This window comes from Hippopotamus amphibius, chromosome 9 (assembly GCF_030028045.1).
Source record: "Hippopotamus amphibius kiboko isolate mHipAmp2 chromosome 9, mHipAmp2.hap2, whole genome shotgun sequence".
NCBI classification, from domain to species: Eukaryota; Metazoa; Chordata; class Mammalia; order Artiodactyla; family Hippopotamidae; genus Hippopotamus; species Hippopotamus amphibius.
The window spans coordinates 119,776,316-119,800,879 of record NC_080194.1 but is presented as its reverse complement, the minus strand read 5'-3'; the positions used below and the strand labels follow the sequence as shown (position 1 = coordinate 119,800,879).

Below are 24,564 nucleotides of genomic sequence, written 5' to 3'. Positions count from 1 at the left end.
GAAGATATGACAGAGAGTGATGTAATACTTTTTGCTATAACTTCATTTTGGAATGATTTGGAGTGATGAACCTATATATTACTTTTGTCTCTCTTGGACAATTATAATTTCAATAAAGATATCTGCTTTTATGCTTTGGGGATTAAAATTAGAGCTATTTACCTCCAAAATTTAATCCCAAGAATTTTTGGCAGTCCATCTCAGTGAAAGGGTAACAGGCTAAAGTATCTTTAAACACTTCATTTTTCAAGGTCATTGCAGCGATTACATTTTTATTCCCTTCTTAGCGCTCTCACTGGTGTAGGGAAACAATTGAGAAAAAAAAGGAAAGAAGACAACTTTATGAGACAATTGAAAGCAAGTATTTTGAAGCTGAACCTACTGATTTGGTAGCAGGTATCCAGGTCAAGCATCTGTGCAAGGTATTGTTTCACAGATATTTTTTACTTGATTGGACTGGAGTTTAGTTTACAGTTCATTAAAAATGTTTGTTATAGGAAATACCAAGAAAAAGATCACATGCTAATAAAAGGTCATGGCCATCTTGTTTGCTTCCTTTGAGAAAGATCAAAATTAAATTTATACAGTATGCAATTAAAGTCACATCTTTCTCTTCCTCTAGAATAGAATTGGATTTTCTATAAACTTTAATCATGTCTTCTACTAATGCTTTCATTTTTAAAAGCAGAGTCTGGTGGAGCTTGATGGTTTGAGTATGTGAACATTTGTTCCTGTTCACAAATGTTTTGCATTTGTCTATTTACAATGTCCTCTGTCAAGGTGCTCATCAGGTGGTGGGAGGGACTCTTGGCTCTCTATTTATCTGGTGGTATTCAGGTAACCTATATATTTGCTGGCATTTCCTTGCCTCTCAAAGGTCTACCTAAGCTTTATTTGAGCTCCTAATCACATAGCTTCAGAAAACCCAAAGCCCTTCATGCAAATTCAGCTAATTTAAGAGATATGTATACTCCGGTGATCCTCTCTGCCTTCAGTATGCTACATAATATCTCTATGTTTGTTATATCATCCCAAATGCAAAACTTGGTCTTTTCCCTGGTGTCCTCAGGAAATCCATTCACATCAAATATTTTTGTGAATATTAGTAACCTATAATATAGATTAGGGCTGAATGGGGTTGGTTCAAGGAACACCTGGGTTATGACCATCTCCCCCGCTTTATTTACCTTTGTCTCTCCTTATTTGTCTCTTTACACTTTTCCTACAAGATTGCCACTGAGAGTTACTCTAATGTGCATTCTCCTCATATACCCCTCAGACTTCATATCCAGCCTCATGAAAATGATTAGAAAAACTAAGGACCTTCTGTGTACCATTCATTCATTTATTCTTTCATTCTTGGCACTGGGGTATAAGCAGTGAAAAATCCAGATAAAACCCATGCTCTCAAGGAATTTACATTGTAGTGTGAATAAAAGTGGGTTAGCAGTTAAACAAATGAAGAATCAAGATAATTACAGTACACAGTAAATGCCATTAGAAAGATAAACAGGATGGTGATATAGTAATTAAAGGGTAAGTTGGGAAGGAGAAACACTTCAGGTAGGTTATTCAATGAAGCCTCTCTGAAAACATGGTCGTTGTGGATGCTGGCAATCCCATCCAACAATAACATCAGCTTAACAGAGTCACCTCACAAGAAATCAAGCCCATTTCCTCGTGGGGTTCACTTTGTTGTTACTGTATTGAAGTCTGTCTCTTCTCTCTCCCAAATCTGCATCGTTTTCACCTACACACACATGTTGATCTCAAGAAAACACCTGCATGTTAATTTCCATCTTATGTAAACTTCCTGGATGCTAACGTCTGTCTTAAAGTGTACTTCCCAGGGAACCTAATAGTGATTGTTGGTACACTAATGGGCTGAGAAAGCAGGTGATAAGATGAGAGGTAGACTTGGTACAAGGTAGCAGTTCAACGTTCATAGTGATGAACTGGGACCATATTCCACGGGAAAGAAATGAGTACTTGGTGCCATGTATTAAGCCTTGGAAAAATATGGGGGAAATAGTAATTATAGGGACCATGGAATTGGATGGATGTTGTTGGTGGAACTGATACACTGAAGACAGAAAATGAAAGGCTGTATATGATTAATCATCAGAGGATAACTGAAATTTAGTGAGCCTCCCAGGAATATAAAGAGATTTTCATTTCCAGCAACCAAAGAACAGAAAAGGCTGAAAACTAAGCCCTAGATTTAATCATAAGCCTAGCAGAGCTCTAGAGAAAGTTAAATCCCTAATCTGGGCAGGTCTGCTATCCCAGGATTGGGATCTTGATTGGGAAGGAATGAAACATGAAGATATAGGATGGGAAATCTAAAATGCAAAAGTTTCAAGTGCTATTTATTCCAGAGTCCTCAGTCTGCAGAAATGGTTTACTCTTCCCTATTAGAGGCTAATATTTCTTTCTCCCTTCCTTGAAGATGGTGCAGTTACCTCTGCCCCACAAGACAACCACATCCTCTTTGGCCACTAGGAAAATAACTTGGGTTATGTCACAAAAAGTGGAAGACAGCCTCCAAGATGGCCTACAATGACCCAACATCTCCTGATTTTCATGCTTTTGAATAGGGCTAAACTGCATGACCAGTCAAAAATTGCACAAGTGACATGACTGCATTCTGAGGTTGATATAAAAGGCATTGAGGTTTTTGCTTTGGTGTCTTGGATTGTTTACTCTGGGAGAAGTCAGCTGCCATATTGTAAGGATACTTGAGCAGTCCCCAAAATAATGGAAGAGAAGCCAACATGGGTCCTCCCTTCAACGGCCAGCCCCAACTTGGCAGCCATGAGTGAGCTACTTTGAAAGTGGATCTACAAGTCTCAATCAAGCTTTCAAATGTCTATAAATTTTGCCAACATTTTGAATGCAAAATCATGACAGACCCTGAGGCAAAGCTGCCTAGTAGAGCATTTCTGAAACCAGAAAGTTTGAGAAAAATAAATATGTATTCTTGCTTTAAGCCACTAAGTTTTGGTTAATTTATTATTCAGCAATAGATAAATAGATTTTGGTACCTGGAAATAGAATGCTGTCATAACAAAAATTAATAATGTGGGGGTAGTTTTGGAATTGGGAAGTGAGGAGAAGCTGGAAGAACCCTGAGGAGAGTGTTGATGAAATCCTAAAGGGCCTAGAATAGACTGCTGGCAGAAGCCCAATGGTCTTGGAGGTGACTGCTATTGAAGGCGTAAAAGAAAGTGAGAAATTGAAAATTGGAGGAAAGGGGGAGGAGTCAAGATGGCAGAATAGGAGGACACAGAATTCATCACTCCTCACAAGTACACCAAGAATACATCTACAAATGGAAGAATTCTCACAGAGCAACTGCTGAACACCAGCGGAAGACCTAGGACACCTTAAAGGACAAGAAAAATCACCACACAACCAGGTAGGATGAAAGAAATCAAAAAAGAAAAGAGGAAACAGGAAGGACCAGCACCCCTGGCAAAGAGCTGAAGGTGAGGAAAGGCTCCCACACTCAGAAAGGCTCCCCCATGGTGGGGAAATCAGCTGGGGCAGAAAGGGAATCTTTGTGGAATCAGAGGGGAATGCAAAAACTGGTCTGTGAAGGCAGGACAAAGTAGAAACTGCACACATGGTCCATGCCACAGCCCTGCACACCTTAGCCTGAGTCATGTGCCTCCTGGTGCAGAGGGGGGTCTGGGTGCTGGAAATTGGGGTTTGGAGAACAGACCCAGGGAAAGGAAAGCTGTTGGCTGTGAAGAGTCAGCAAGAAGGGACAGGAATAAGGAACTCCACAACCAGGAAGGTTTGTGAAAGAAGCTCGGGCCACTGCAGAAGCAAGGTGACACTGTTGAGTGGTGCACAAGGGGTGGGGCTGCCATTGCAACCCCCTTCCACCTGCCAGCCCCTGCCTCCACAGGCACTGAGAGGGACTCCCACCAGAATGAGCATGCTCCAGGCTGTTTCAACTTCCTGCCAGTCTCTGCTGACTCAGGCATTTCGTTCATGGCCCAGTTGTGGCCACATTACCCCTCCCCAGGCTGAGAAAGTAAGTGTGCCCCAATCAGCCACTGCTTCTCCCCCTATTGCCTGGGTGGGGAACAGATGCCTGAGGGTGGCCCACAGGCAGAGGTGGGGCCAAAACCAAAGCGGAGCCCCAGGGGCTGTGTGACTAAGGAAGAGAAAGAGAAATCTCTCCATGCAACTGCACAAACCATGGATTAAATCCCTGTAATGGTCTTGGTAAACCCTGTGTCTGAGGAATATCTGAATGGACGAATGCTCCCACAACTGAGACCAGTCTAGCTTTAGCAGCAGTAGATTTTGGGGGCAAGTACACATGGGAGTTGATGCAGGTCAGAGTATGAGCTGCCCCCACACTGTACACAGTGGGTCCAGAGACCTACCTAGAGGTATTGGAGGGCCTCCTGGGGAGGCAGGGGTTGGCTGTGGCTCACTATGGGGGCATGGACACTCATGGCAGAAGCCTCAGGGAAATATTGTTGTTACTATTATTTTTATTGTTTTATTTTGTTCCGTTATTGTTTTATATTTTATTTTTATTTTTTATTCATTTTTTCTTTTTTATTATATTTTTATTTTTGTTTTTTTGTTGTTGTTCTGTATTTTTGTTTCCATTTTTGTTCTTTTTTCTTTTGTTTTTATGTTTTGTCTTGTGTGTTCGTTTTATGTTTTCCTTACTTTTTTCTAGTTTGCTTTCTGTTTTTGTTTAGTTTTTTGTTTTTGTTTTGTTTTTACTCTTTGTTTTCATTTTGGGTTTTTGTTTGTTTGTTTGGTTCTCTCGGTTTTTGCTTTTTTTTTTGTCTGTTTCTTTGTTTTTGTTTTTCTTTGGTTTTGCTTTTATCATTTTTTTGAGTTTTAATTGATTTTTTCTTTTCTTTGTTGTTATTGCTGTTTGTTTGCTTTTGTTTTTGCTGTTTATCTTGGGTCTTGTTTGTCCATTTGTTTTCTTTTTTTTTCCCTTTGGTCATGCTGTGCTGCTTGTGGGGTCTTGGTTCCCTGGCCAGGGGTCAGGCCTGAGCCTCCAGGGTGGGAGCACCAAGTCCAGGATGCTGGACTGCCAGAGATTTCCTGGCCTCTGGAAATATTAATTGGTGTGAGCTCTCCCAGAGGTCCCCATCTCGGCACCAATACCCAGGGCCACCCAACAGCCTGCAAGCTCCAGTGCTACAATCCCTAAGGCCAAACAACCAGCAATACAAGAAGACAGCCCAACCCATCAGCAGACAGTCTGCCTAAAGCAGTACTGAGCTCACAGACACTCCAAAATATACCACCTGACATGGCCCTGCCCATCAGAGGGACAAAACTCAGCTCCACCCACCAGAGCCAGGGACCAGTCCCTCCCACCAAGAAGCCTACACAAGCCCTTAGACCAAACTCACCCACCAGGGAGCAGAAACAAGAGGACCTACAGCCCTGAAGCCTTCAGAAAGGAGACCATAAACATAGTAAGTTAGACGAAATGAGATGGCAGAGGAATATGTAGCATAAGAAGGAGCAGGGTAAGAACCCACAAGACCAAATAAATGAAGATGAAAAAGGCAATCTACCTGAAAAATAATTCAGAGTAATGATATTAAGGATGATCAAAGATCTCAGAAATAGAATGGAGGCATGGATCAAGAAGATACAAGAAATGTTTAATGAGCACCTAGAAGAACTAAAGAATGAACAAACAGTGATGAACAACACAGTAACTGAAATGAAAAATACACTAAAGGAATAAATAGAATACTGAGGCAGAAGAATGGATAAGTGAGCTGCAAGATAGAATGGTGGAAATAACTGCCACAGAGCAGAATAAAGATAAAAGAGTGAAAAGAAATGAGACAGTCTCAGAGACCTCTGGGACAATATTAAATGCACCAGCATTTGAATTATAAGGGTCCCAGAAGAAGAGCAAGAGAAAGGGTCTGAGAAAATATTTGAAGAGATTATAATCAAAAACTTCCCTAACATGGGAAAGGAAAGAGTCAAGTATTAGTCACCTAATAGCCACACAGGGGGTCCCATACAGGATAAACCCAAGGATAAACACACCAAGACCCATATTAATCAAACTAACAAAAATTAAATACAAAGAAAAAATATTAAAAGCAACAAGGGGAAAGCAATAAATAACATACAAGGGAATTCCCATAAGGTTATCAGCTGATTCTTCAGCAGAAACTGCACATCAGAAGGGAGTGGCAGGATGTATTTAAAGTGATGAAACGGAGAAACCTACAATCAAGATTACTCTAGACATCAAGGATCTTGTTCAGAATCCAGGAAGAAATCAAAAGCTTTACAGACAAGCAAAAGCTGAGAGAATTCAGCACCACCAAACCAGCTTTACAACAAATGCTAAAGGAACTTCTCTAGGCAGGAAACACGAGAAGAAAAAGACTTACTCACTAGTTTTTATAGTGCCTGTCTTCTCCAGGTGAGCAAATATTATATACCATTTCTTCTTGAAGGCACCTATCTTTTCTTTGATTTAAAGCTAAATGGTTGCCTGAAAATGTCACCTCTTTGATGCGTTTGAGAAAAGTTATAATTTTGTAGATTACTTAGTTTCTTGTTTGCTAGGGTGAAAGCGATGCTCTTTCCATATTTTTGCATCTAAAGCAGAAGCACTTCTCTATACATTAGAAATTTTCAATTGGAAGTTCTCCAAATTAGGACAAAGTCACTGACTGAAGAAGAGCGTGGTGTTATCAGCTTCAAGATAGTAATTGAAGCAAAACAGGAATGCATGAGATTGCTCAGGGATATTTATAGATTTGTTGTGAAATTCTGAAACTTGTGTTATGTCTTCAAATATATTTTGCCTTTTCATAGTTTCATCCTTCTTATATTTTGATTTTTTTCTTATGAAATTGCTTATGTGGTATTGTTTCTTCTATATATAGTTGATATGAGTGCTTGTTCTTCCAAAGTCGTACTGACAGATAAAATTAATATTTGTGAGTTTTCCCCCCACAGAAATTCCAAGTGAACAACACTACCAAAATAGCTGTGAAGGATTTGTCTTTGAATTTGTATGAGGGGCAGATCACTGTTCTTATAGGACATAATGGGGCAGGAAAATCCACTACTCTATCCATTCTCTCAGGTATGTGTTTAGCTCTGCTCAGAGGGTGTCCTCACACAGACACTGTAGATAAAGCTTATGAGACTTTTGTATATCCCCTTGATGTTTAGTTTAGTCATTTCAGGGATACATAAAGTTGTTTAATAATCCATTTTTTAAAGTTGTAAATAACTTCCTATGGGAGATACCAGATAGATTTTACAATGACATCAAAATAATCATTATAAAATATGTTCAAAAAAACTAAAGGAAATCATGATTAAAGAAATAATGGAATGTATTAAAGCAATATCTCATTAAATATAAAATATCAATATGAAGATAGAAATTATTTTTAAAAGAACCAAGTAGGAATTCTGGAGTTAAAAAGTACAGTAACCAAAGTGAATAATTAAAGGGGGCTCAACAATAGATGTGAATTGTCAGAAGAAAGAATCAGTAATTTTGAAGATAGGATGATAACAGAATAGTGGAAAGAATAAATATGAATAATAGAAAAAAATTAAGAAAAGTTAGCAGAGCCTCAGAGAAATTTGGGATACCTTTAAGTGCATCAACATACATGGAATAGTGCTAGGAGGAGAGGAGAAAGAGAACAAATGCAGAAAAATATTCTAAGAAATAATGGTTGAAAACTTTCTAAATTTGCCGAAAACAATCTACAGATCCAAGAACCTCAGCGAACTCCAAATAGAATAAATGTAAAGAGATTCACACCCAGACTTAACATAGTAAAAATTCTGAAAGACAAAGAGAAAATGTTGAAAGCAGGAAAATGATTTATCACTTATAATGTCACACCGATAACACAAAAAGCCGACTTCTCATTAGAAACAATGGAAACCAGAAGACAATAGGGTAATTTCTAAAAAGTGCTGAAAGAAAAAACTGTTAACTGAGTCTCACCTCTGTTTCAGAAATGAGTATGAAATAATACATTCCCATAACAAAACCTGAGAGAACTTACTGTTAGAGGACCTGCGTTAGGTTGAAAGCAAGTAAGCCCCGTATGGAAATTTGAATACACACACACACAAGGAGCATCAATAAAGATAATTATGTAATTATAAGAGACAGTATGGGGGCTTCCCTGGTGATGCAGTGGTTAAGAATCCTCCTGCCAATGCAGGCGACAAGATTTTGAGCCCTGGTCCAAGCCCTGGTCCAGGAAGATCCCACATGCCACAGAGTAGCTAAGCCTGTGTGCCACAACTACTGAGCCCACACACCGCAACTACTGAAGTCCATGCGCCTAGAGCCCATGTTCCACAACAAGAGAAGCCACCACAATAAGAAGCCTGTGCACTGCAATGAAGAGTAGACACCCCTCCGCAATGAGGAGTAGCCCCCACTCTCCACAACTACAGAAAGCCTATGCACAGCAACAAAGACTCAATGCAGCCAATAAACAAAAAAAATTCATTAATTAATTAAAAATAAAGACAGTATGAATGCATATTACATCTTTCAACTAATTTTAAAAGAAATTGTATAAAAATATGTATGTAATTGTAATGTTGGGCCTGCAACAAATAGAAAAGTAATGTATTTGTCAATAACTGCACAAAGGAGATAGATGGGATCAAAATGTATTAGAGGAAGGAAATGATGATAGATAGAAACACAAATCTACAGGAACAAATGAAGAGAACCAAAAAAGGTAAATAAGATGTAAATTTAATAAACTCTGCAAATATGTACTTGCTTTCCTTTGTTTCTCAACTTCTTTAATAGACATAAAATTCTATAATTAATAACTATAACAATGTATTTTCAGAATGGTAATATATAGGTGTAATGTCTATAACAATAGTAACACAAAAAAGAGAGGAGAAATAATAAAGCTGTATAAAGGAGTAATGATTCTGTAGCTCTCTGGAATTAAGTTAACATATATCTGAAGTAGATTCTGGTAAGTTAAATTGTATATGGGAAGCCTCAGAGCAACCTCTACAAAAATAAAAAGTATATAGTTAATAAGTTCATTTGTACCATTTTTTCAGATTCCACATATAAGCGATATCATACGATATTTGTCCTTCTCTGTCTGACTTACTTCACTTGGTATGACAATCTCGAGGTCCATCAATGTTGCTGTAAATGGCATTATTTCATTCATTTTATGGCTGAGTAATTTTCCATTGTATATATGTACCACGTCTTTTTTATCCATTCAACCATCAATGGACATTTAGGTTGCTTCCATGACCTGGCTATTATAAATAGCGCCACAATGAACATCGGGGTGCATGTATATTTTTGAATTATGGTTTTCTCCAGATATATGTTCAGGAGTGGGATTGCTAGATTATATGGTAGCTCTATTTTTAGTTTTTTAAGGAACCTCCATACTGTTCTCCATAGTGGCTGTACTAACTTACGTTCCCACCAACAGTGTAGGAGGATTTTCTTTTCTCCATACCCTCTCCAGCATTAATTGTTTGTAAACTTTTTGATGATGGCTATTCTGACTGGTGTGAGGTGATACCTTATTGCAGTTTTGATTTGTATTTCTCTAATAATTAGTGATGTTGAGCATCTTTTCATGTGCTTTTTGGCCATCTGTATGTCTTCTTTGGAGAAATGTCTATTTAGATCTTCTGCCCATTGTTTGATTGGTTAATTGAAAAGACTATAGTCAAAAACTTCCCTAACATGAGAAAGGAAATAGTCACCCAAGTCCAGCAAGTGCAGAGAGTCATATACTTTGTTTTAAAGTCTATTTTGTCTCATATGAGTATTGCTACCCCAGCTTTTTTGTTGTTTCCACTTAAATGAAATATATTTTTCATCCTCTTACTTTTGGTCTCTGTGTGTCTTTAGCTGTGAACTCAGTCTCTTATAAACAATATATAGATGAGCCATGTTTCTCTATCTAGTCAGTCACATTTTTTCTTTTGATTGGAGCATTTAGTCCATTGACATTTAAAGTAATATTAATAGGCATGTACTTACTGCCATTTTGTTACTTCTTGCCTGGTTCTTTTTGCACTTTTCTGTTGTGGTATCTTCCCTTGTGGTTTGATAATTTTCTTTTGTATGTTTGTGTTCCTTTCTCTCTAGTCTTTTATCTCTTGTATCTATTGTATCTTAATATTTTGTATCTCTAGTCTCTATCTATTGTAGGTTTTTGATTTGTGATTACCATGGAGTTCATATTTTTTGACCTATAACTGTTTTCTTATTTTAAACTGATAGTCATTTAAATTCAAGCACATTTTAGATCTACATTTTTCACTCTCTTCCCCCATGTTTTGTGTTTTTGATGTCATATTTTACATCTTCGTGTCTATCCCTTAACTCTTCATTGTAATTTTAGTTTCCAATTTTTGTCTTTGACCTTTGTACTATGTTATTTAAGTGGTTGATCCACAGCCTTCAATATATATTTGCCTTCACCAGTGGGATTTTTCCCTTTCTATATTTTATTTTATTTCTTCTTTTAGCATTCACTTAAGGAAGACCCTTTAACACTACTTGTAAACTCAGTTTAGTACTGATGAACTCTTTTAGCTTTTGTCTTTCTGAGAGGCTCTTTATCTCACCTTCAGTTCTGAATGATAACCTTGCCGGGTAAAGTATCCTAGGTTGTAGGTTTTTTCTTTTCAGCACTTTAAATAGATTATGTCACTGCCTTCTGTCCTGCAAAGTTTCTGTAGAAAAATCAGTTGATAGCCTTATATGGGTTCCCTTGCATGTAACTCTTTGTTTTCCTCTTATTGTCTTTAGAATTCTAGCTTCATCTCTTATTTTTGCTATTTTAATTATATGTCTTGGTGTAGGTCTCTTTGAGTTCATCTTTTTTGGACCCTCTTTGCTTTCTGTACCTGGATATCTCTTTCCTTCTTCAGATTTGGGAGGTTTTTCAGTCATAATTTCATCAGATACATTTTCTACCCTTTTCTATCTCTTCCTCTGGGTCCCCTCTAATGTAAATATTAGTAGACTTGATGTTGTTCCAGAGGTCTTAAACCAATCTCATATTTTAAAATTTAGATTTCTTTTTACTGTCCTGGTTGGGTGATTTCTATTTTCTATCTTCCAGATTGCTTACACATCTTTCTGTATTACCTACTATTTATTTATAAAATCTGTGTATTTTTTATTCCAATTATTATATTCTTCAGCAGTGCCTGTTTATTTTTATATTTCCTAGTTCCTTGTTAAAGTTCTCACTATGTTCATTTATCTTTCCCTCAGTTCAGTTAACATTCTTAACACTATTGCCTTGAGTTTTTATCAGGTAAATTATTCATCTCTATCTCATTAGAGGTTTTGAGGGCTTTTTGCATGTTCCTTTGAGATATATACCTTTGTGTTCTCATTTTGTTTAACTTTCTTGTCTCTATGAAACTAGGTCAGTTACCTTCCCAGTCCTTGTTTGGGAGGATCCCTATGTAGTCTGTTTTGCTCATTGGCATTGGTGGGAGCTGGATCTGAAGTGAGCGTGGGCTATGTCTTTCCCTGGGGTGTGCTGTCGTCCACTGCCTTGGAGTTGGGAGGGCTAAAGCCAGAGCCAGGTGCAAGCTAGGGCTTCTCCTATGCTCAATGGCCATCACTGCCTTATTGGGGGTGTGGGTGAGAACCGAGTGACTAGAGCAGGAGCTCTGACAGAGCTGAATTTCTCCCAGGTATGATGGCAATCTCTGCCTTGGTTTGGGACTTGGCCAGACCCTGAGGGCTTGTGGCTACACTTCTGTGCTAGTTTCAGTTTTTCCCCAGTTTGTGCACCTTGGTTAGAGGCTGGCTCAGGGATGGAGAGGTTGGTGCCCATGAACTGTCTCCACCCCCTCCCAAGTGTGCCCAAGGATGTGTGCTCTGGTGATGGAGGTCTCCATTCTGAAGCTCGTTTCACTCCCTCCAGAACGTGTGCATGAGTTGGTAATGGTTGCCTCTGCCTTGGTGAAAGGCTGGTCTGGGTTCTGAATTGGCTCCATTTCCCCCAAGTGTGTGCACTCTCATCGACAACAGCAGCCTCTGACTTAGTGGGGACACAGTGCCAGAGTACGAGGGGCTATAGCAAGAGTCTGCTCCAGGCTGGGGTGCACACTGGGCAGTCCTGGCAAGACGGCCAGAGCCCCAGGCAGTTTCCAATCTGCTGCTCCATGGTGTGACTGGGAGTAAGCAATTCTGTGCATGTATTCTCCAATAGTTAAGTCTCAGTTTGTTGCAGCCCTCTGGTAAGCCCCTCTGGTTTTTAAACCTGCTAAGGAGGCTCATCTTCCCAGTGCTGGACTCCAGGGTTGAGGTGCCTAATGTGTACCTCAAACCCCTTTCTCCCCAGAGAGGATCCCCAAACCTCTTATATCCCCTCTTCTTCTGTGTCCCCTGTCAGAAGTGCAGTTCCTGACCAGATCACTTCTTCCTTCATACTGGACTCTGTGTGGATCTTTCTTTAGAGCCTTGGTTGTAGAAGAGCTGTTTGACTAGTTCCCAGGTTGATTTCAATGAAAGTTGCTCTATACGTAGTTGTGGTTTTGATGTGTGAAGGGAGGTGAGTCCAGTGCCCTACTAGTCTGCCATCTTGCTCTCCCTATTATCCTGCTTTTTAAGTATTTTAAAACTATTTTATGTTACTATTTGCTACCTCTTTCAACTGGAATTTAACTTCTACATGGATAACATTTTTATTGTCTGGATTTTTAGGTTTCAAAAGGGTCTACTACAGTCTTAGGCATTGCACAGCTTATAACATAAATATTGTCAAATGGCTGATGGCAATGCTGGAATGTTCTAAGAATAAGCTCTTTAGTGTTTTTATTACCTGTGTGATTTGTACTCATTCATACTCATTGAAAATTAGAGCATACAGTTAATCAAACAAAAAATACAAAATAAATTATTTCTAATTTTATTACTCCAAAGATAACAATTGGTATTTTCTAAAATTTTATTCTATGTGAGAAATTACTAATTCTTATGAGTAATCCATAAGTAGATTTCAAATTTGAGGTGCTAATAAAGTTTTTAGTCATATTCACTCATGAAAGCTAAGCTTCCGATATATCTTCTGCTTGGTTCTAGGTCTCTGTCTTCCTACCAGTGGAGAGGCCCATATTAATGGATACGACATCTCAAAGCAGATGGTCCAGATCAGGAAAAGCTTGGGCTTGTGTCCCCAGCAGGACTTATTGTTTAATTACTTGACAGTATCAGAACACCTTTATTTCTATTGTATGGTGAGCCAAAGATATGTTCATTTTCCCTACTCTATTCATGTACTTAAGGTAGATCCTTATTCTTAGAAAGTTTAAAAATTGATTTTTGATGAATTCTCCTTTAAACATAAAGACAGGCAAAGAGACAAAGACACTATATAGATGACATAAGAAAACAACTGGTGTAAGATATTTCTAAGGATAAAGTTGGAAGCACCATGTGAATTCTGGCTCCTCTTTCCAGATAAAAGGAATACCTCGAAAGACACGTGTTATTGAAACAAACAATATGCTGTCTACTTTCAACCTTCTAGAAAAGCGTAATGCATTTTCAATGTCACTGAGTGGAGGAATGAAGCGCAGCCTCTCCATCATTATAGCACTTATAGGGGGCTCCAAGGTATAAAAAAGGGGGGGGGGATCTCCACTGAAGGTGGTCTAAAAAAAATCAGCTGACATAAATCTGAGAGCTGATATGGATCTAACACTCTAAAAGGAAACTTCCAAATGAAATCCCAAATGGGATTCACATTACCAACCTAATCGGTAAAAAAAAAAAAAAATGGTTATAGATTTTGAATTGTTCCACCATTCTTAACACAGTTTTAGTCTAAACGTATTCGCTTAGCTTAAATTGGACAAGTGATTGAAAAAGGAAAATTACAGTAAACCCCATGACTGGTAAGACCTGAGTGGCACTACTGCATAATGTTTAACAATGGTCATGGAATTGTTCTTCTGGTCTTTAGGTCGTGATCCTGGATGAGCCAACATCTGGCATGGACCCAGCCTCAAGGAGGGCCACATGGGATCTGCTTCAGCATTACAAACAGGATCGTACTATCTTATTGACCACCCACTACATGGATGAAGCTGACTTCCTGGGTGACCGCATAGCTATCATGGTCAAAGGATCCCTGCGGTGCTGTGGCTCTCCAATTTTCCTGAAAAAAATATACGGTCTCTCTTCCTCTCTTTGTATACTGTTGTCCTAATATTCTTCTAACATAATTTTCATTGGTATTGATGTCTTAATATTCCTCTAACATAATTTCTACTGGTTTTTGTTTTTGTTTTTGTATTTTACTATCTACCCCAACCTTCAGTGATTCCCTCTGTCATACTAATTGGATCTCAACTGTGAGCTGCTTGAAATAATGGTCGTATTTTAGTTCTTCAAAAGTATTTCCCATTCTTATTTTTATTGCATTATCCAAATTTCTTGCTCATTTCTTCCATATGACTTCTACTTAAATTGTAATTTACTTGACTGCATTGTACCTTCAGTGAAATTGATAGAAAGATGGATAGATGGATAGCAGATGGGTGATAAACAGACAAATTGATAGATTAAATGGATTCTAAGGGAAATGTAGAGGACCAGATATCTCTGTTCATTGTTTCTTGTTTGTCAAACAAATATTAAATTGCTTTTGTATGAGCATAGTATTGCATTCCAATCTGTAGAAGAATTTTTCTAAACATGGAAAACACCAAACATATCCTAACAGCCTCCTTATCTCTTTTAGGTCATTATTCAAGATTACCCATGCATCAGTCAGTCTTATGTGACACCCTAAATAAAATAGTACCTCATCTCCAATATTTCATATTCCTTTCATTTTTTCTGTTAAGCATTAGTTTAATAAAATATATAGTTTATTCATTCATCTTGTTCATTATCTGTATCCCACCCCCTAGAATAAATGCTTTTATCAGGGAAGAATTTTTTTAATTGAAGTACATTTTATATAGAATACGATGAGTAGATCTTCCATGTTCATTTTGGTGAGATTCTGCTATAATATATACCCATTTGACACCAAGCCAAACAAGATACAAAATATTTCCATGGCCCCAGTAACTTCCCTTGAAACTCTTTCCAACAAGAGCCCTGTCTCAGGGGCAGCCACCTTCTGATTTTTATTACCATATGCTAATTATGCTTGTTCTTGAATGTCATATAAATATTTTTGGGGGGTTCTGGTTTCTTTACTTCAGCTCAATAACACATATAGCCCAATCTTTATGGACTTTTAGGTCATTTCCTGTTTTCAAATATGACCAAATGTGCTATAAACTTGCTTGGAAATATCTCTTTTGGATAAAAGTTTAACCTGGGTAAAAATACTTGGGAGTGGAGTTACTTGATCAGAGATTAAATGTGCTTATATTATTTTACACCTGCCAGCATGTTTGAGAATTCATGTTCAATATCCACACGAACATTTTGGTGTCTTTGTATTTTAGCTTTCTAGTGAGCCTGTAATCTGCAAATAGTGACAGTTTTACCTCCTCCCTTCCAATTTGTATACATTTTATTTCTTTTTCTTGTCTGGGTACTGTGGCTAGGACTTCAAATACTATGTTAAATAGAAGCAGCCAGGGACTTCCCTGGTGGTGCAATGGTTAAGATTCCATGCTCCCAATGCAGGGGGCCTGGGTTCAATCCCTGATCAGTGAACGAGATCCCATATACACACCAAAAACTAAGGAGCCCACCTGGTGCAATCCAATAAATAAATAAAGTAAATATTAAAAAGAAAAGAAGTGGCCAGAGTGGGCATCCTTGTCTTGTCCCTGAATTTAGCAGGAAGAGTTTCAGCTTTTTACCATTGACTATTATGTTGATGATGGATTTTTCTTAGATAGCTTTTATTATGTTGAGATATGTCCCCTCTATACCCACTTTGAGGAAAGCTTTTATCATGAATGGATGTTGAATTTTGTCAAATGCTTTTCTCTGTGTTTATTGAGATGATCATGCGGCTTTTGTCTTTCCTTTAGTTAATGTGTTGTATCACATTGATTGTTTTGAGTATGTTGAACCATCCTTGTGACCTTGGAATAAATCCAACTTGATCATGGTGTATGATCCTTTTTATATATTGTTGGATTCAGTTTGCTAATATTTTGTGGAGGATTTTTGCATCTATATTCATCCAAGATATTGGCCTATAATTTTCTGTTTTTAGTTTCTTTGTCTGCTTTTGGAATCAGGGTAATGGTGGTCTCTGTATTTGAAAGTGCTCAGTTTTTAGGAATAGTTTGAGAAGGATATAGACATAATTTCTTTCCTTTTTTTTTTTTTTTTTTCTTTTTATTGGCTGTGTTGGGTCTTCGTTGCTGCTTGAGCGCTTTCTCCAGTTGGGTGAGCGGGGGCTCCTCTTCATTGCAGTGCTCAGGCTTCTCGTTGTGGTGGCTTCTCTTGTTGCGGAGCATGGGCTCTAGGTTCATGGGCTTCAGTAGTTGTGGCTTGCAGGCTGTAGAGCATAGGCTCAGTAGATGTGGCGCACAGGCCTAGCTGCTCCACCACATGTGGGATCTTCCTGGAGCAGGCATTGAACCCATGTCCCCTGCATTGACAGGCAGATTCTTAACCACTGTACCACCAGGGAAGTCCCTAGGCATAATTTCTCCTTATGTGTTTGGTAGGATTCCCCTGTAAAACTGTCTGGTCCTGCCCTCTCCCAAGCCTTGGAAGGGCCATTGTGATGAAGGAATAAGGTACCACCAGAGGTATTTCTCTCAGTTCTTTAGTCCTTGCCTGAGCTATCATAATGCCACTACAATGTCTTCACAAAGTCTCGGAGTCCCCTGGAGGGATTTTTCTCCGCTACCCTACCCTTGTCCTCCAGATTCTGTAAGGCTACTATAGTGCCTCTACTGAAGGTACAGAGGACTTTGGAAAGATTTCTCAGCTCTCTGAAGGAAGGTATTTTTATCCGATTTGTAATAAGTATCTGTTTAATGCAGATTAATCTTGTCCTCTCATAGTTCAGTGTCAATAGGACAGGAAGCCAGATAATAGAGGCTTTTCATGCTCTCTCTGTTCTATCAGTCCCTAAGAAAATTACTGAAATTACAAAAAAAAAATATTTAGTAGGCTCCTTAGACTTGTAATCAAATGATTTGTGACATGCCCTATCTTCTAGCTCATTTAGACAATGGAAAGACAAGGCCAGTCTCATAAGAATACAGAAAGTACAAACTGTTTTTATTTGTTCTTCTAAATGCATTTTCCCAGGAGTGGGATACCACATAGTCATGGTGAAGGAACCTCACTGTAATGTTGAAGACATCTCCAAACTGATGTATTATCATACACCAACAGCCACTTTGGAGAAGAATGCTGAAAATGAATTATCTTTTATTCTACCTAAAGAGTACACACACAGGTATGGCTTCAGAGAGTACGAAATGATTGGTGTTTAGATAACCAGAAATCATCACTGCTTTTCCTAATTTCTTCATGTTTAGCAAGTAGAGTTTGCTTGAAGAAGCCAAAACTCCAATTGCTTGCACTTTACAGAGGGTTGCCACCTAGTAGCTATAGCTGCCTGTTTTTAACTGATGGTATGTTGTTGGTAGAGTAAAAATTGCACGGTGAGTGGAGTAAATGGAAATAAGATATTGAGAAGGAAAAAGATGTCTCTAGTGGTGGCTTTTGAAGCCAGGGGGACAAAAACCCAGAGGAAATAGGCACTTTTACTACAGTAGTTAGCCAAGTTACTCATCAGAGGGAGTCACAAAGAATAATAACTTCACCTGAGATAAACATCCTAAAAAAGGGATAGGGAAACCAAGCGTACTCTTTAGTGACTTTTACAGTATGATATTTTTATCTTCTTGTGTATGTAACACATAATATATTTATGTATTATATGTAATACATGATATATTTATGTATTATATGTAATACATGATATATTTGTGTATTACATATACATATGTTTAAAATATGTAACATATAATACTTCTTGTAATAATATGTAATACTTGCTTTGATATTCCCTAGAGTCAGTCCAGTTGTCATATTCAAGAGGAATATGAAGGACTTTAACTTCTCCTTTTCTAGTAAGAAAAGGAATGTATCAAAAAGGAGAAAAAGAAAGAAACGGAACTGCATTATGGGAACTTTGTTTATTTAGTGAATCTGAAAGTTCTTGAGAAGCAGCAGTATGAAACAGAGTGATCAGGCAGCATAATAGAACCAAGACCCTATGTAAGCTGGAATGAAAGAATAAAATATTATGGAGAATTAGAAGTTAAATTCCAATCTGTATCCTCAGAGATGTGTGGTAGTTGAGTCCTTCAGAAAAGGTGGGAATCGGGTGATAGCCATGGCCCATTGTGATAGCTGGGATTCATGTGAAGCTGCAGGATCTACCTGAAGGAGACGTAAAGATAAAACACTTGCTTAAACTTATCACACTATCTGCCTATCCTCATTCATATGGACACAAATGACATTCTCCAAAAAAATGTCTGAAGTAGGAAATGAAAGTATTTAGAAGCAGATGATGTCTTATCATATTTATTATATAATATCTTCTTCATATTTATATTTATAATATCCTCCTATCCTTATATTTGGAAGCAGATGATATTTTTCTTGTCTTCTTACTAATCATTTGGACTTGGAGGACAGAAAAAGGAATATCCAAGAGGTGAACAACGAATTGTAGACTGCTGGGCCACAAATCTAGATTTGGAATAATAGACTCACTAATGAATAAATTGAAAATCATGAGAGTAGAGAAAAATGTGTTTTCTCTAACAGGGAGAGTTTTTTTTTTTTTTTCTCAAGTTGAAATTTATTCTGTATTTACATACAAGGGTGAGTTAAAAATTATCTTCACTCTGGTTACGTTAAAACTTCTATAAATTCTACAGCCAGAGTGCAGATAAGTTTTTTTTTTTTTAATTATTTTTTTTGGGGGTACACCAGGTTCAATCAACTGTTTTTATACACATATCCCCATATTCCCTCCCTTCCTTGACGCCCCGCCCCGAGTCCCCACCACCCTCCCTGCCCCAGTCCTCTAAGGCATCTTCCATCCTCGAGTTGGACTCCCTTTGTTATACAACAACTTCCCACTGACTATTTTACAGTTGGTAGTATATATATGTCTGTGCTACTCTCTCGCTTCTTCTCAGTTTCCCCTTCACCCCCCGCCCCCTCCCATACCTCGAGTTCTCCAGTCCATTCTCTGTATCTGCATCCCTGTTCTTGTCACTGAGTTCATCAGTACCATTTTTAGATTCCGTATATGTGAGTTAGCATACAATATTTGTCCTTCTCTTTCTGACTTACTTCACTCTGTATGACAGATTGTAGTTCTATCCACCTCATGACATATAGCTCCATCTCATCCCTTTTTATAGCTGAGTAATATTCCATTGTATATATATGCCACATCTTCTGTATCCATTCATTTGTTGATGGGCATTTAGGTTGCTTCCATGTCCTGGCTATTGTAAAGAGTGCTGCAATAAACATTATGGTACAAGTTTCTTTGGGGATTATGGTTTTCTTTGGGTATATGCCCAGGAGTGGGATTACTGGATCATATGGTAGTTCTATTTGTAGTTTTTGAAGGAACCTCCAAATTGTTTTCCATAGTGGCTGTACCAACTTACAGTCCCACCAACAGTGCAGGAGAGTTCCCTTTTCTCCACACCCTCTCCAACATTTGTGGTTTCCAGACTTTGTGATGATGGCCATTCTGATTGGTGTGAGGTGATACCTCATTGTGGCTTTGACTTGCATTTCTCTGATGATTAGTGATGTTGAGCATCTTTTCATGTGTTTGTTGGCCATCTGTATGTCTTCTTTGGAGAAATGTCTATTTAGGTCTTCTGCCCATTTGTGGATTGGGTTATTTGCTTTTTTGGTATGAAGCTGCATGAGCTGCTTGTATATTTTGGAGGTTAATCCTTTGTCCGTTGTTTCATAGGCAATTATTTTTTCCCATTCTGAGGGTTGCCTTTTAGTCTTGTTTATGGTTTCTTTTGCTGTGCAAAAGCTTTTAAGTTTCATGAGGTCCCATTCATTTATTCTTGATTTTATTTCCATGATTCTAGGAGGTGGGTCAAAAAGGATCTTGCTTTGATGTATGTCAAAGAGTGTTCTGCCTATGTTTTCCTCTAGGAGTTTTATAGTGTCTGGCCTTACATGTAGGTCTTTAATCCATTTGGAGTTTATTTTTGTGTATGGTGTTAGGAAGTATTCTAATTTCATTCTTTTACATGTTGCTGTCCAATTTTCCCAGCACCACTTATTGAAGAGGCTGTCTTTTTTCCATTGTATACTCGTGCCTCCTTTGTCAAAGATAAGGTGCCCATATGTGTTTGGGCTTACTTCTGAGTTCTCTATTCTATTCCATTGATCTTCCTTTCTATTTTTGTGCCAGTACCATACTGTCTTGATCACTATGGCCTTGTAGTATAGTTTGAAGTCAGGAAGCCTGATTCCACCAACTCCATTTTTCCTTCTCAAGATTGCTTTGGCTATTCGGGGTCTTTTGCGTTTCCATACAAATCGTAAGATTTCTTGCTCTAGTTCTGTGAAAAATGCCATTGGTAATTTGATCGGGATTGCATTGAATCTGTAAATTGCTTTGGGTAGTACAGTCATTTTCACGATGTTGATTCTTCCAATCCAGGAACATGGTATGTCCCTCCATCTAACAGGGAGAGTTTTAAACTCAGCAGTAGAAAGAATAAATTATAAGAAAAAGAAATACCTATGGTATTCTTTGAGAGTATAATATGAAAAGAATGTAATGATGGTTAAATTCTTAGTGATTTCCAGTCCAGCTAAAATTTTGATAACTGATAGTAATTGAGTGCTCACATTTTGTCAGACATTGTTCTAATATATATTTATTTACCAGAATAAATAATAAGGAAGAAAAAAGAAATAAATTTTAACTGCATGTAACTGTATTCTTATCTATTGAATGTATCTCACAAGAAAAATAATTCTGAAATTTTATATCAATATGGTAGCTTGTAAAACAATGCTGAAACTTGTTAGAATGAAACAAGTTTAGAACACAGCAGTGGAATAATATGCAGCATTCCAAAGGAATGGACATGTAAGAGAGGTATCAGAATAGTATGCATATCAGGGAATATGTACATGCTTTAAGTTTGCTAATTAGTGGATGTAACTATGCAGGAAAACCAGTGGACAGCAATAGGAGGAAAAAGAAACAAATTAAACAATTAACAAATCATTTTATGAAGCTCCTGCAAGGTAAAAGGAGGAAATGCATGATATATTCCTGATACAAGGTTTAAGCAAAATGACATAGTAAAGGGAGTAATTCAACTATAAACTTGTAATACATGCTTTATTTACCTCAAAGCAAGTCTCCTGACACATCCCTGACTTTTCTGACCAACAGCGATATCTTCTAGAAAGATGAAGGAGAAGAAAAGCAAACTGCTACTCTAAATCTAATTCTGGTAATCAAGAAAATGTTGGTTGAAGGGAAAAAAAATGTCAGATACCTTGGGGAAATTTACAACATCATGGTGAACTTCACAGCAAGAAAGAAGGAAGGATCCTGATAGATTTAGACACAGGCCAAAATTGAAAGATATATAGAAAAACAAGATTCTACCTTTTGAAAAGATTTCATCTTTTGAAAGGAAAGCTTATTCAAGATGGTTTGGAAGCTTCAAAAGTGAAATTGTGGTCATGGATGCCAAAGATAAAGAAATAGAGTTATACTTAAAATTCAATAAATAAGATAAATAAGCGAGATTAACCCAGAATACCATCAGGAAGTTTAAAAACCAAATCTGTTATTCAAAGGAAGTTTAAAAGGTGATAAAAGTTCATTTTGCTTAGAGTTTGAGGTGTCGAGCGAGGTTGGCTCCTGAGAAGCAACGTTGGAAAGATAATATGAGGGTTTCAAGAATCTATTTGGTAGAGCAGAAGGAGAGCTAGTATTTGAGATAAAGTCCAACAAATTAGCCAGGAAGAAACAGAAGGGAAATTAAATGTGAACATGACAGATCCAGATAAAATCCAGATAAAAGTTCTACTTTGGCAATGCCTCTTTTTTTTTTTTCTTTTATTTTTTGGCACACGGGCTTGGTTGCTCCACGGCATGCGGGATCTTCCTGGAGCTGGGATCGAACCCGTGACCTCTGCATTGGCAGGCAGATTCTTAACCACTGCGCCACCTAGGAAGCCCAACAATGCCTCTTTTGAAGTGGCTGAATACTTTCCTCTAGGCTTGCCTCCACTTGTCCTAAAAAGGAATGGGATTTTGAAGTTGGGGTCTGGCCATAGAAAAAAGAAAAGACTAAAAATATCTTCACCAAATATGTAAAGGAAAAGAAGCTTCAGTGCTGTCACAGAGGAAGTAAAATTCTTCAACTCCTGTTTTGAGTCAAAACAAACAAAAAGGAGAGGGATATTTTCAGGGTGCCTCTCACAGCTATAAATAAGTTGAAATGTCCAAGCTAGGATGAAGTCACACATGAGACCCTCAAGTCACCTTAAAGTGATTATAGAGGAATAAATGTTAGCTAAAGTGAAATATCATTGCAACAAATAAAATGAGAAAATAAAATGTACTTATTTTACCTTTTTACAAATGATGACTCTTAAGGCTAGAAAGATTAAACCAAATAGTAAGAGTAAATCAATAGTAAATCAAATGGAAAGGTTAAATCAGATAGTAATGGTGACGCAGGCTGGATTCAAACACAAGCCCATTTGTCTCAGAGCCTATGCTCTTCCATCTATACCATAATGTTAGAAAACTGGAGCTGTGCCAATCCCATTCTAATTTTATACTTCACAGTCTGACACCAATGACCCCAAGGTTGAGTCTGAGCCAAAAAAAAGAAAAAATAGAATGAGAACTTAGAAATCATTAAATCAGGCATAATCTCACCTTAGTCTTGGACAGAATTTCCTCCTGAAGTTCTATACAATTACAAGTCAGTTCTGAATAAATACCAATATTTTTTCATAAGGATGAAAGGAAAAAGAATGGTCTATACAAAGGATACTGAATTTTGAAAGAAAAGGACCACTCTAAGAAGTCACAAGAAATGCGTGCTTTGAAAACGAATGTACTGCAAAACTGGAAAACATTAGAAACTTTGCTTTATAGTCTCAATCAAATTAAAGAGGACACTGAATATACACCAGTTTTGATGAGAGAAAATGAGATGAAACAGAATTCCTAAATGGTTAATAAAAATCTGACCAATAATTATGGCAGAAGAAAGAACTAATGAAAGAGAAGGCTGTGTCAAGAATTCTTCCTAGAACTATGAACAAAATTGCAAAGAGTAAAAGGAGACCAATCCAGTATCACTACAAGCCCATGGGAATGGTTAAACTAAAACATGGCAATTGGATTTCATTGCAGATAGAGGTGTAAAATGGTAAAACTGTTCTGGAAAATTTTTGGCTATTTCTACTAAGCTAAATATGTGCTTATCCTATGACTCACCAATTATTCCTCGTGTATATTTGAAAGACATATGTCCATCAAAAGACATGTAAAACAATGTTTATATTAGTGCACAATTTATTCCTCATAGCTCCAAACCAAAACCAACCAAAACGTCCTTCAGCAGGAAAATCGACGAACACTGCTCAGCAATAAAAAAGAATGAACTAGTGGTATATACAACAACATGAATGAACCTCACAGACACTGCATTGTGAAAAAAATACATACTGTAGGATTTCTTCTATAGAAAGTTCAAGAAAAGATAAAATTAATCTTTGGTTATGGAATTCTAAAATTAAAACTAAGATGTGTGTGGAGTGGAAGTGGGGTTATGGACTAGAAAGGGGCATGTTAGAATCTTCTGGAATTCTGGAAGTGCTCCCTATCTTATGTGCGTGGTTATCAAAGTACTCATATGTACATATGTAAAAATCAACTAGTGTGCTTTACATATGTTTATGCCTCAATAAAAAGAAAAGAGTCTAAATTTAAAAATATGTGTAATGGAACTATATCAGATATTAACAAGGGTATATTCTAGGTGGTCACTTTTTTCTCCTCCTATTTATGTTTTCCTGTATTCCCCTCAAATTATAATATATATAACCTATTTAATATTTCTGTTTCTTAAATATATATATTTTATATATGTAATACATAATATGTATTATATATAGTATGCAGTATATAACAAAACATAATTAGAAAAATTGCTATACTCAAGATGGTCAAATTTTGTTCCTTTTTATAGTTTTTGTATTCCTCAAAATATATGTAATGTAGATAATATTTCATTTGATAAATATATACTTATTATATATTTATATATTATGCATAATAAAACCTGTATAATTAGAAAAAGATATATGTTCTTCAAAATGCAATTGGCTCATGCAATAACTTTAATTTTTTTAATTTATTTATATAATAATTACATAAAATTATCTATTAATTAATTTTATTAATTTATCTATTATTATTTTTTGTTATTAACTTTGTGATAGTAATAAAATCACCAAACAGCCTAGAGTTTGCTAATCTA

General features: G+C 37.2%; 1 protein-coding gene across 1 annotated transcript in view; it reads left to right on the top strand.

Moving 5' to 3' along the window:
- The window catches only part of LOC130861024 (phospholipid-transporting ATPase ABCA3-like), a 127,047-nt gene that overhangs the window by 50,939 nt on the left and 51,544 nt on the right, over nucleotides 1-24,564 (top strand). Inside the window, exons 12-17 of the mRNA XM_057749528.1 lie at nucleotides 288-422; nucleotides 6,985-7,114; nucleotides 13,118-13,272; nucleotides 13,496-13,651; nucleotides 14,001-14,211; nucleotides 17,279-17,429. Of these exons, the coding sequence (XP_057605511.1) occupies nucleotides 288-422; nucleotides 6,985-7,114; nucleotides 13,118-13,272; nucleotides 13,496-13,651; nucleotides 14,001-14,211; nucleotides 17,279-17,429 (938 nt within the window). The remainder of the gene's footprint in view (nucleotides 1-287; nucleotides 423-6,984; nucleotides 7,115-13,117; nucleotides 13,273-13,495; nucleotides 13,652-14,000; nucleotides 14,212-17,278; nucleotides 17,430-24,564) is intronic.